The sequence below is a fragment of the Dacryopinax primogenitus genome (genome assembly GCF_000292625.1).
Source record: "Dacryopinax primogenitus strain DJM-731 SS1 chromosome Unknown DACRYscaffold_29, whole genome shotgun sequence".
NCBI lineage: Eukaryota > Fungi > Basidiomycota > Dacrymycetes > Dacrymycetales > Dacrymycetaceae > Dacryopinax > Dacryopinax primogenitus.
In genome coordinates, this window is record NW_024467226.1 from 28698 (window position 1) to 40560 (window position 11863).

The window sequence follows — 11863 nt, forward strand, 5'->3', positions numbered from 1 at the left end:
CATTTGCGCCCCTTTCACTCCTTCACTGGCTCTGGCAGCGGTGGGACGAGACCATGCTTAGCAAGCAGTTCCTCAAGTTCACCATTTTGATGCACTAGTTGAAGGTTAGTGTATGCTTCATGCAAGCAGAACGTGTCGGGCTTACTGCTGAGCACAATGTCACAACCGCCAACGAATTCACCATCCACGTACAGCTGAGGAATGGTTGGCCATTCGCTGCAATATAGTCTTAGGACACAACTGGGGTACGGAAAGATTGGACGCACGAGTACTCCTTTATGCCATTTCTCAAATCCTCATCCTGCAGCACGTTGAAACTCTTAATCTTCTCCTGGGGAACACCCTGGACGTCGAGTATCTGGCACACTGCACGGGAGAACCCGCACTGCGGCTGATCTAGAGTACCCTTCATGAACAAGACAAGTGGATACTTGTGAACAGCCTGCTCACGAATCAGAGATCAATCTCTGGTCAAAAAGCGGATACCTACATCGTCGATTGCCTTCCTATGGTCCTCTGACAGGAAACGACGGCAGAAGGAAGGGTTTGCAAGGAAGGTGGACGCCAAAGTTCGGCGTGGTGCCAACTAGATGAATATCAGCATCACAACTAATTCATTTCCAACATACGCACTGCAATGCGTGCTGCTGTCCGAAAAGACATTATTGTGAAAAGGCTCACAACGTGTTCAATGGACGCAGGGTCGCCAATTGAAATACTAACAAAGAGTGGACCCTTAGTCAGCGCGCTTTGCTGGACGCGTCACACGCCACCATTGCCTGTCAGTGGAAAAAAAAACATGCACTCAACTTTTTGCTCTGTCTCTCTCACCTCCATCTCCCTCAACCAGGTATGCATTTATTCAGCATTTTATCTCTCTCTTTCCGGATGAACACCTTAGATGACGAGTCCGACGTCGCACACGCACGGTCGGTCATCGACTGTGCGGACGTTTGACGAGACTCTTTTCAAATACCATTCATGCTTTTCTGATCTCTCATTCTCGAATCACGTTTTGAGCACACGCTTACAATGACCCAAGATATTGCGATGTCATCCGACGAAGACTGGTCCGACTCCGATTCGGAGGCTGAAAACGAGCAGCGAGGAGAGGTACCCACGTCCGTGCTGTTGGGTGTGCCCGACGGACCCCTCAATTCCGCATACGACGACGCAGACCCCACAGTGTCTCGCGCCGGTGGGCATCCTGTATGTGCTCTCCCCGTCAGTCCCACCAACCACCTTAGCTTAGAAAATAATACAGCCTTTTTTGGGTTTAAGCCACTACCCTTCCCCAGAAGTAACCCTGTGCAAACAATGCAACAACCCCATGAACATGCTTGTCAGCGTATTCTGTCCGTTCGAGGGGTCGTCCAATGACCGGGTGCTATACGTGTGGGCTTGTTCCCGGGCAGGATGTCAAAGAAAGAGCGGCAGGTAGGTAAGTCCTGTTGCTCCACACTTCGTTTTCATTACCAATGCGCCGTCAGCGTGCGTGCATATCGATCATTACGCTACAATTCAAAATATGCTCGCCAACTGGAACGACAGCAAGCACGACAGGCCTCATCCGGCACTACTGTCGATAAACCCAAACCTAATGCGATAGCGAATCCCTTTTCCGTATGTATACCTCCCAATAACCTTGAGCGCTTCGCTCACTGTTTACCAGAGCCCCACCACAGTTTCCGAGCACGTGTCTGGCACCGGTGGATTGGGGGACATCTTGTTTGGCACAGCTGCTTCTCCAGAAGACTCCTCCACTCGCGATAGTCAACCAGAATCTGAAGCCTGGACGGATGATGTCAATGAAGATGACGATGATGATGATGAAGAAAAGAGTGAGGACAACCAATCCTCGGTTACGGGCGCTACGGCACCACCCGCCTGTGCCGAAGGCCAGCCAGATCCCGGTGAGTCCCGTCTCCGCTCGGCGTTGCTTCCTGGCTGAATGCACCTCGTAGCTTGGTTATCCCAGCCTGCGTATCGCGCCTTTTATATCTCAACTGTGGATGAATATATAGCCCCCAAGCCCAGTATCTCAGTTTCTAAACAAGCTTTCAGTGAGGCGCGGCCAACGGATGGTGCTGGAGGTGCAACATGGGGCAAAGAACTTTATGAAGTCATGCAGAAGGTCGACAATACATTCGAAAGCTTTGTCGCCCGGGTTCAGGAAGAGGCTGAACAAGTCCTTAGGTCGGTTGCTGTACCACTTCATGCGGAACTTACTAATTAATTGTCTTTTAGATATGAGTTGTCGGGCACGCCGCTGTCGTTCTCGTCTCGCGATGCAGTTTATCGACAATTATTCCCAATTCAGGCGATTTCTCCTGGCACAGCTTTTGCAGTCAATGCTCCTCTAGCGCCAACCAAGCACGCGTACGAGCCTTCTGCAATAGAACCTTGTCCACGATGCGGCGGTCCGAGGGTCTTCGAATGTCAAGTTATGCCGAATCTCATAAATCTGTTGCGACCAGCCGAATCCTCCAGCAGCAAGAAGAGACCGACCCTGGAAGAACGACAAGCCGAGCTCGACGCGCTGTTAAAGGGCGGCTCCGATGGCATGGAATGGGGTACCATCATGATCTTCAGCTGTCTGGCCGATTGCTGTCAGAACGTGGATCGTACGCCGTCTAGCGAGTTATGGGCTGAGGAGCTTGTCCTTGTGCAGTGGGATGCATGAGCGATTTCTTACCACCAACTTCTACTTCTCTGTCTTGTAACTTATTGCAATGGAGAGCTCTTTCTTCATTCAGCTCGATCAGACTACCTGCAACATCTGTGACGCGCCACCTCTTCACCGAATATTGCCTGGCCACCATCGCCCGTCAACAATAGAAATGGCGTGTTTTATTGTTGTTGATGCACTGCCCAGTTCGGTGCGTCTGTGGGCAAGTAACTTTCGAAAGGATCCGCTCGAGGCGAGTATCCCTGCCATCTCATTCTGCGCGCCGCCTCACAGAATGTTGACTTTCGTTTCTTCGTGTTCTCTTGCCCCAGCAGTTTGCTCCCCCACCTTCACCCGGTGAGACAGTGATTGTAGGTTGTCAGGCGCACGTTCTTCCATTCAATTAATGTATCGCCTCTCATATTGATAGACTCTCAGGGCCTGCGACTCGGGCATGGTGGTCGAAATAGAGAAGCCCGACTGGACCATGCATTTTTGTGTAAGCCGATTAGCAAGCTGGGCAGTTGGGGACACCCTTGCAGTGAGTGATTTGAACTGACCGGTGCGGCACGCATATGCTGACGCTACAACTACTTATAGACGACCAGTCTCCACAGCTGACGTCTATTCTGAAACTCCAGACAAACCTATGCCGTTGAACTTGTTTTTTATTGCTGCGGGGTTGATCGCGTGCCTGCTCATTCTCCGACGTCGGGCCGATGCGTCTCCACCCGGACCTCGCGGCGTACCGCTGCTTGGCTCAGCCCTAGAGCTCCCGTCAAAGTTCCCCTTTCGCAAATTCAATGAATGGAGCAAGCTGTACGATGGTTGGTTTGTGTTTTCCGCAATCGGTCAAAAGTTTCTGGTCATCACCAACTACGACATCGCTGTCGATATCTTGGAAAAGATGGGCACGCAGACAGCTGATAGACCAACAGTTCCAATGGTCTGCCACTCTCCTGATCTATATTGCTCCTCGACTTAAGGAAGACCTAGGCTATCTATATGGCCCGACATATAGCATTTACTCTCGAGAACTATGGTGATCGGTGAGAATTGCGGCTGTTCGCATCATTGATCGCTTTAACCGTCATAACTAGGTGGCGGCGATGCCGACGGTTGGCCCATGAAAACTTCAACATCCGTGCGCTTGACCAGTACCACGGTATCTATGAGCTTGGAACAGCCAAGCTACTTCGGCAACTTTCCAACATCGATCCATTGAAAGTTCCAGAGGAACTACTGCAGTTCAGCGGAACCTTGACCTACGAAGCTATGTATGGTCCCGAATCAGGCGGAGAAAACGTTAAACAGAACATTCGCAAAGTGTGGGAAATGGCCGAGACACTTGGAGATGCCATGTCTCCTGCTAAGTTCATCATCAACCTGATTCCCGCACTTGGAATGCTGCCGGAACGCATCAGCCCGTGGAAGCAGTACGGAACTCGGTATTTCAATGAACACGACAGGTTCTTGATGGAGATGGCTCAGCCTGGGCTCACCGGACAGGTACAGAGCACTGCTTCTCGGCACCAGTTTGTTGCACTCTCTGACTAGTACCAGAGTGATTCGGGATTCGTGGCCAGCTGCATGCGTATGCGTGACAGGACAGAGGGAATTTCGGACGCGGAGATCGCATGGACATCCTTTGCTCTCTAGTAAGTCGCACCCTGTCCTTATGACATTCGCTCATGTGTTTCATAGCGGTGCAGGCGTCGAGACTGTACGAAATCCTTGTAGTATATTGGAAAACGTGTCTGACTGTGGGATAGACGCCTTATTCTCCACATTGGTTCATCATGGCGATGGTTCTGTTTCCTGAAGCATATCAACGGGGCGCAAGATGAAGTCCGCACGGTTGCAGGAGACAGTCCCCCCACGTTTGAACATCGGAGCAAGATGCCGTATGTTATGGCAGTCATGAAAGAAGTTCTTCGATGGAGACCCGTACTTCCGGCTGGTGAGTCATAAGATACTGCAGCAGAACAGAGCTGAGTAGTATTCACCAGCTCTTCCTCACACGGCGTCCCAAGTCCGTTTCCACAAAGGAGGGACTGCTTGATTCTGACCTGTCATGTTCAGGACTTCCATTACAATGGATATCGCATCGAGAAAGGGACATATATCTTTTATAATCAATGGTGAAACAGTTCACATGGTCCTGAATTATCGTGGACTGACAAATACAGGAACATGTGCCGAGATCCAGCGGTTTACCCGGACTATGACGTCTTTAGGCCAGAAAGATTCTTAGCGGACCCTCCTGCTCCAGACCCTCCTGTATTCGGTTTCGGTCGTCGAATCTGCCCTGGTAGAAATTTCGCTCGAGATCTGTTGTTTTTGGCTATATCGAACTTGTTATGGGCCTATCATTTCGAGAAAGCCACAGATGCAGACGGTAAAACGATTACCCCTTCACCTGAAGATATCGACGGGAACATCCTTTTGTAAGTGCATCACTTTGATACCGTTTGTTACACTAATTTGCGCGGTAGGCATCCTAAGCCGTTCCAGTTCATCATGACGCCTCGACGAGAGATTCCCCAGTGACCACACATTTATCTCACGTTGTTTTTGGATGGGCTTGACTATGTCACATGTATTCAGTGCGCAATTCGTGTTCCCTCCTCCAATCTACACCCTTGCGTGAACGGTTCCTTCACCACCAACCTGGACAACTGCCAAAATTCCTTCGGAACTCAGATGCCTCGGCTCACTCCCCTCGATCACGACGACCTGGAACGGCACAGCGCTACAGGTCTTCACCGTTGCCATTGACGCACCAACCGCTACGCAATCCTGATCCTACCTTGAATTAAAAATGTCATCAACAACCGTCACACCCTTGTCGATGCACTGATCAGTTGCATGAGTGAGCATAGGCGCTTTTTCGCCCGTCCCTACGTTATGGACGTAGGAATTGCCCAGCTTATGCGGGTGCATGCAGACGCTCCCCTCCTATTGCAACAACCTACTCCATCAATCTGCTTGACGTGGCGTGCCTCGTCCTTCCTCTCTCAGTCCGCAGTGCAGCGCATTATAGAAACGTACAGTGAAGAAGCCAAGAAAGCTGTTGCTTCTAGTTCTGATTGGATGGGTACCAAAACCCTGATTGAGGAAACGCTATGGAAACGTGTTGCTTTGATCCCGTCCATTTTCCCTTGGCATCACGTAAGGGTTCAGGGCTCGTGTACTTCTGCACAGCTAAACGATCGAATTTCGGCTAGGTGCCAGGAATTTCCCTTGCCTAAATAAATTTGTGCCCCTTCACACGATGCAATTCAAAGGGTTGCCAGGATTCTTCAATTTTAAGCACCTGTCACATGTTACGCTTGTCAGGGCTGGATAGCATTAATTCATTCTACGAATTCACCAGACTTGGGCGTTTCGGGGAAGCTCGATCATTCTTCTCCCGTGTAAGCATGTGTAAGTGCAATTGACGGTGCTGTGCTGGCGTGAAGTACTTACTGCCACCAATTTGGACTGGCCGATACCGCGACCGCATTCATGCCGGCCCAGAAACTACTTAAAGGCAACATACATAGCTGCGCACCAGAATGTCCCCTCCAGAATACACAGTTAGACTATGGAGTTGAACTCTCTTTACCTTGCCGCCGGGTTGTTTGCCTGCCTGCTGCTCATTCTCCGGCGTCCGGCCGTGTCCTCCCCCCCTGGACCTCGCGGACTACCGCTCCTCGGCTCTGCCCTCGAACTGCCGTCAAAGTTCGTCTTCCGCAAGTTCGATGAATGGAGCAAGCTCTACGATGGTTGGTTCATGCTTTCCGCTGTCGGCCAGAAGTTCCTGGTCATCACCCGCACTGACATTGCTGTCGATATCCTGGACAAGATGAGCTTGCAGACAGCCGACAGACCAGCACTTCCAATGGTCTGATCTCCCAATCTGTATGTTGTCATTCTCACACGAAAACAGGCTATCTATATGCTGCGACATATGGCTTTCTCACTGGATAACTATGGTGATCGGTAAGAACTGTGCCTGTACGTGCCACTTGTTTTGTTCACCCTACATAAACAGCTGGCGACGATGCCGGCGCTTGGCCCATGAAAACTTCAACGTTCGCGCACTTGAACAGTACCGCGGTGTCTATGAGCTTGCGACAGCGAAGTTACTTAGACAGCTCTCCAACATCGATCCATTGAAAATTCCAGATGAGCTCATGCAGTTCAGTGGAGCCTTGACCTACGAAGCTATGTATGGCCCTGGGTCAGGCGGAGCAAACGTCAAACAGAACATTCACAAAGTATGGGAAATGCTAGAAGTGCTTGGAGATGCAATGTCCCCGGCCACGTTCATCATTAACTTGTTTCCCGTGCTTGGCATTCTGCCGGAAAGCATCAGTCCGTGGAAGCAGTTTGGAACCCGATACTTCAATGAGCACGATAAGTTGTTAAAGGAGATGGCTCAGCCTGGGCTCACCGGACAGGTACAGAGCACTGCTTCTCGGCACCAGTTTGTTGCACTCTCTGACTAGTACCAGAGTGATTCGGGATTCGTGGCCAGCTGCATGCGTATGCGAGACAGGACAGAGGGAATTTCGGACGCGGAGATCGCATGGACATCCTTTGCTCTCTAGTAAGTTGTACGCTATCCTTGTGACATTCGCTCATGTGTTTCATAGTGGTGCAGGCGTCGAGACTGTACGAAATTCTTGTAGTATTATTGGAAAACGTGTCTGACTGTGGGATAGACGCCTTATTCTCTACATTGGTTCATCATGGCGATGGTTCTGTTTCCTGAAGCATATCAACGGGCGCAAGACGAAGTCCGCGCGGTTGCAGGAGACAGTCCTCCGACGTTTGAACACAGGATCAAGATGCCGTATGTCATGGCAGTCATGAAAGAAGTTCTTCGATGGAGACCTGTGCTTCCGGCTGGTAAGTCATAAGATACTGTAGCAGAACAGAGCTGAGCAGTATTCACCAGCCCTCCCACACATGGCCTCAGAGGTTAGGTCCTATCAACAAGAAACCGCCTGACACTGACCTGTCATGTCCAGGACTTCGAATACAAGGGATATCGCGTCCAGAAGGGCACGTATATCTTTTACAATCAATGGTGAAACAGTTCACGTGGTCCTGAATTATTGTGGACTGACAAATACAGGAACATGTGCCGAGATCCAGCGGTTTACCCGGACTATGACGTCTTTAGGCCAGAAAGATTCTTAGCGGACCCTCCTGCTCCAGACCCTCCTGTATTCGGTTTCGGTCGTCGAATCTGCCCTGGTAGAAATTTCGCTCGAGATCTGTTGTTTTTGGCTATATCGAACTTGTTATGGGCCTATCATTTCGAGAAAGCCACAGATGCAGACGGTAAAACGATTACCCCTTCACCTGAAGATATCGACGGGAACATCCTTTTGTAAGTGCATTCCATTAATACCGTTCGTCACACTAATCCGCGCTACAGGCATCCTAAGCCATTCCAGTTCGTCATGACACCTCAACGAGAGATTCCCAAGTGAGATACATTCTTTTCCCGTTGTTTTCAAACGGATAGGTGCAACTTGGATTGGTCAGATGTATTAAATGCGTATTGTGTTCCTCCATCTATTCTACATCCTGCACACCCGTGTACGCGGGTAACTTCTCACATGCCTGCGCCCAATCGATTCTCCCATCAACAAGATCAATGACGAGCGAGATGACTTCCTCAGTCTTACCGATACGCTGATCGGTTGTGTCACGCTCACGAAGGGTGAGAGTGCCATTTTGCACGGCTGTGGTGCGATCAATACAGACTCATCAGAGGGGAGAGTCACATACTGGCAAAGTCGACTGTGATGCCGAAAGGCGTGCCAAGCTCGTCGTTACGAGAATACCGCTTGCCGATCGACGCGCTGGAGTCGTCCACGCGGCAGGCCACACCAGCCTTTCTTAATTGAGCAGCTGTATCGTGCGTCAGAACATGAAGGACACTACAGCGAAGACACCTTACAAATCTGACGGATGAAAGGCGTGAACACCTCATTGGAGCTGATCGGCACGATCAGAGCCTTGATAGGGGCAACGACGGAGGGAAGAGAGAGGACACCGCGGGCCTCGTCGGATTCTCTGCACCAGAAGACGTGTTCGAGAAGGGAGTAGAGGATCCGGCCAAGGCCGAATGAGGGCTCGATGACGTTCGGCGTGAATTCGCGCACTAGACAGACAGACAACTTAGCAGGAATTCATGAGGAGACTTTCACTACGCACCGGTCTCCTTAAACGTCTTCTTCTGGATAGTCAAAAGGTCGGACGTGATCTCAAACTCGCGACCGTCATCGAGCTTCAACTTGGTCGGGCTGGTCATATTTCAGGATGCTGTCAAACAGTGTTGGGAAGATACGCACCCCTTCACCAACTCCCCGTTCAAAAGGACAAGACGTGGCTCATCTAGCGCCATAATGGCGTCCTCAACGGCCTTTGCGTCCTTCTTGAACCTCGGACCAAACAATTTCTTCTCAATCTCCGCCGTCCACCGCTCGACGATGATCGGATCTGGCAGAGCCTGCCTGACGACGAGTTTCTGGCCGGTCTTCTTCGAGTGCACGGAGAGGTCATATGCGGACCGGTCCGCACACCCAACACACTCGATCCACCCGTAGCTCGTGTGGATCTCGGCATCCCAGCAGTCTGCGGCGTAGTGCGCCATTTCGTTCTTCATGTGCTGGCGGAAACGGAGACGGGCGGGGTTGATACCGATACGAGTGAGGAAGAGGTAGATACGGCCGAGGAAGTAGCCTAGCGTTTCGTTGTCCACGATCTTCTGAGCGACTGCCTCACCGATCGTCATCTTGATGATCTCTGTGCGCCCACTTTCCTGCACACCCTTGGGCAGGAAACCGACAACGATGTCTTTGGCCTCGTCGAACCTCGCATGGCGCTTATCAAGCGGGTCGACAAAGTGCTCAATCTCAGCCATCGTGAACTCGCGAACTCGAAGCAGCCCGGCCCGAGGGGAGATCTCGTTCCTGAAGCTCCTCCCAATCTGAGCAGAAGCGAATGGCACGCGACCGTAGTTGAACTCCAGCAAACGGGAAAAGTTGACAAAGTGGCCCTGGGCAGTTTCGGGCCGGAGGTAGCCCTTGATCTGCCCGGTAGGACCGATAGACGATTCGAACATGAGGTTGAACTCGACTGGCTCGCCAACTTCGTTTCCCGTGTCGGGGTTGAGGATAGATTGGGTGCGGATGAGCTCACCCAGCTGAGCCCCGGTGTAGTTGTCGATCTGCGCCAGGGTGCTCTCATACAGCGCTACGACGTCGTCTGGGAGCTGAACAGCAACGCTCTTCATGTTCTTCTTGGGTTTCTTCTTCTTATCCGCGTCCGTTACAGGAGCGACTTGCGCCTTCAGCCCACGAGCCTCCTTGTCCCCCTTCAGGCGAGCTTCGAGTACTCCCTCTACGAGGTGGTCCGCGCGGAGGACGTCACCAGTCTTGACGTCCTTGACCATCCAGTCCGTGAACTTGTCCACGTGGCCGGAAGTCTTGAGCACATCGGAGACTGTCATGATCGTCGTGTCTAGCTCGAGCATCTCTTCCTCGATGATAAAGTGCTTGCGCCAGAACTCGATGATATTCGCTTGAAGGGCAGATCCAGGCGGGCCATAGTCGTACAACCCAGCGACACCTGTTCAAATCAGCACCTACCACAGCAGCCTGCCTCTTACGCTTACCGCCATATATCTCGAACGCGCGCGTGTAGAAGAAGCGTTTTGCAAGCAAGCCCTCTAGTGTTTCCCTATTGAACGGATGCGCATCTTTCTTGACGCTCGTGGTAGGAACAGAAGTAGCCATCCTAATAAAGCAGCCCCTTTGTCTAGTAGGTTGGATAAGACGATGTACAGCTGGTGGAAGATGTGCGAGAGAGAGGACTCTCATGCACTTTTATGTTTGAGCTGCACTTTCTCTTGTGCGTCTCTTCGAAATTTCATGACTCGGGCGCCACCATCCCGGAGCCGAGAGTCAACCAAACATCATCTCCGGCTTAGGGGTCTCTGCTCATCGTTTCCGCACTCTGCTCGCTGTCAACGACGACGACGACGACATGACTCGCTCACACAGCAAGAACAACACCGCCTCGTCTGTATTCTCCTATGCCGAATATAAGAAACTCGACTATGGTACAAAACGCCAGCGGCTAGGAGTGGACAGCATGCGCCCCTTCTCCGCATGCTCGCTCTGCCTTTCTCGGGCAAGGGATCCTGTCTGCTGTTCGCAGGGGCACCTGTATTGTAGGGAATGTGTGCTGGAGGATTTGGTAGCGCAGAAGAAGGAGATGAAGCGCTGGGAGAAGAGAGTAGGGGAGTGGGAGAGGGAGGAAGAGGCTGAGAGGCTGCGAGCACGCGAAAGGGCTAGGGAGAGAGTGGTGAGGGAGTTTGAGATGAGTCAAGTGGGCATTGGTGGGAGTAAAACTGCTAATCCAGTGTCTGATGGTGCCGAACGTTCGTGATCGTTCGATGACTGGTTGAGGTACTTACGCTCTTGTAGCTAGAGGCACTAAACGGAAATTCGACCTCTCCAGCACAGACGTAGAGCACATGGCTGCCGAAGCCGAAGCCGCCGCTCTAAAGCAAATAGAAGCAGAGCAATCCGAGGCTCGACGGCCGAAGCTGCCCGACTTTTGGCTGCCTTCGCTTACGCCTGATGCGCCTGTTGGGCCGCTGAGGGAGATTAAGATGGAGACGATGTGTCGTGCTGGGATGCCGGGGCATCGGATGACTCTTAAGGGGCTTATTCCGGTCCTGTTTACTGTTGAGCGGGTGGCCGACGGGAATGGGAGTGGGGGTAGCACTGGAAACGGGAATGGGGAGGGGAAGAGCAAGGCCGAAGACGTATACATCTGCCCGTCATGCAAGAAGACACTTGGTGCATCATCCCAAGCAAGCGTGGTCAAATCTTGCGGCCACGTCATCTGTAAGACGTGTATTTCCGAGCTCGTTCGCCCCTCTGGGCAGTGTGTGGTGTGCGAGGGCAAGGCGGGGGAGAAGGGGGTGGTGATGCTTAATCGTGAGGGGACGGGGTACGCTGCTGGTGGAAGAGCGGAGACGAGTGTGAAGGGTATAGCTTTCCAGGGTTGATTGTTACTGATAATGATTGTATTTGTTTTCAATGGGTTGATGTGATCATTGTTGATTTCTTGTTAGGGAGTTCATTCGTAAGCAAGAAGTATTCCAAAAAGAAGTACTCCTCG

At 51.7% G+C, this 11863-nt stretch overlaps 6 protein-coding genes across 6 annotated transcripts; 4 read left to right on the top strand and 2 right to left on the bottom strand.

Moving 5' to 3' along the window:
• Window positions 1–14: 14 nt before the first annotated feature.
• DACRYDRAFT_60227 (monothiol glutaredoxin) lies at window positions 15–532 on the bottom strand (the record flags this gene model as incomplete). The annotated part of the gene is made up of 4 exons (XM_040775621.1): window positions 15–94; window positions 146–216; window positions 267–442; window positions 491–532. Coding segments are annotated over 4 exons (369 nt in total), but the record flags the coding sequence as incomplete, so codon positions are not given.
• A 500-nt stretch (window positions 533–1032) lies between these two features.
• DACRYDRAFT_120009 (uncharacterized protein) lies at window positions 1033–3039 on the top strand (the record flags this gene model as incomplete). Its single annotated transcript, XM_040770913.1, has 7 exons — window positions 1033–1209; window positions 1265–1437; window positions 1491–1623; window positions 1673–1913; window positions 1965–2196; window positions 2248–2921; window positions 3004–3039. The coding sequence occupies 6 exons, from the start codon at window positions 1033–1035 to the stop codon at window positions 2681–2683; spliced, it is 1392 nt and encodes a 463-aa protein (XP_040623476.1). The 3' UTR covers window positions 2684–2921; window positions 3004–3039.
• Window positions 3040–3317: 278 nt separating this feature from the next.
• Window positions 3318–5218, top strand: DACRYDRAFT_112619 (cytochrome P450; the record flags this gene model as incomplete). The annotated part of the gene is made up of 10 exons (XM_040769452.1): window positions 3318–3614; window positions 3665–3717; window positions 3769–4177; window positions 4232–4326; window positions 4373–4391; window positions 4493–4628; window positions 4678–4700; window positions 4751–4809; window positions 4858–5115; window positions 5164–5218. The coding sequence occupies 10 exons, from the start codon at window positions 3318–3320 to the stop codon at window positions 5216–5218; spliced, it is 1404 nt and encodes a 467-aa protein (XP_040623477.1).
• Window positions 5219–6254: 1036 nt separating this feature from the next.
• Window positions 6255–8154, top strand: DACRYDRAFT_112620 (cytochrome P450; the record flags this gene model as incomplete). Its single annotated transcript, XM_040769453.1, has 10 exons — window positions 6255–6554; window positions 6600–6652; window positions 6705–7113; window positions 7168–7262; window positions 7309–7327; window positions 7378–7564; window positions 7614–7636; window positions 7687–7745; window positions 7794–8051; window positions 8100–8154. 10 exons carry the CDS (start codon window positions 6255–6257, stop codon window positions 8152–8154), a joined length of 1458 nt encoding a protein of 485 aa, XP_040623478.1.
• Window positions 8100–10546, bottom strand: DACRYDRAFT_73027 (glycyl-tRNA synthetase). Its single transcript, XM_040775988.1, has 6 exons — window positions 10347–10546; window positions 9022–10300; window positions 8885–8973; window positions 8628–8831; window positions 8456–8578; window positions 8100–8409 (listed from the first exon to the last, which is right to left on the bottom strand). Exons 1-6 carry the CDS (start codon window positions 10465–10467, stop codon window positions 8240–8242), a joined length of 1986 nt encoding a protein of 661 aa, XP_040623479.1. The 5' UTR covers window positions 10468–10546; the 3' UTR covers window positions 8100–8239.
• A 156-nt stretch (window positions 10547–10702) lies between these two features.
• DACRYDRAFT_120012 (uncharacterized protein) lies at window positions 10703–11750 on the top strand (the record flags this gene model as incomplete). Its single annotated transcript, XM_040770914.1, has 2 exons — window positions 10703–11114; window positions 11161–11750. Exons 1-2 carry the CDS (start codon window positions 10718–10720, stop codon window positions 11748–11750), a joined length of 987 nt encoding a protein of 328 aa, XP_040623480.1. The 5' UTR covers window positions 10703–10717.
• Window positions 11751–11863: the final 113 nt, after the last annotated feature.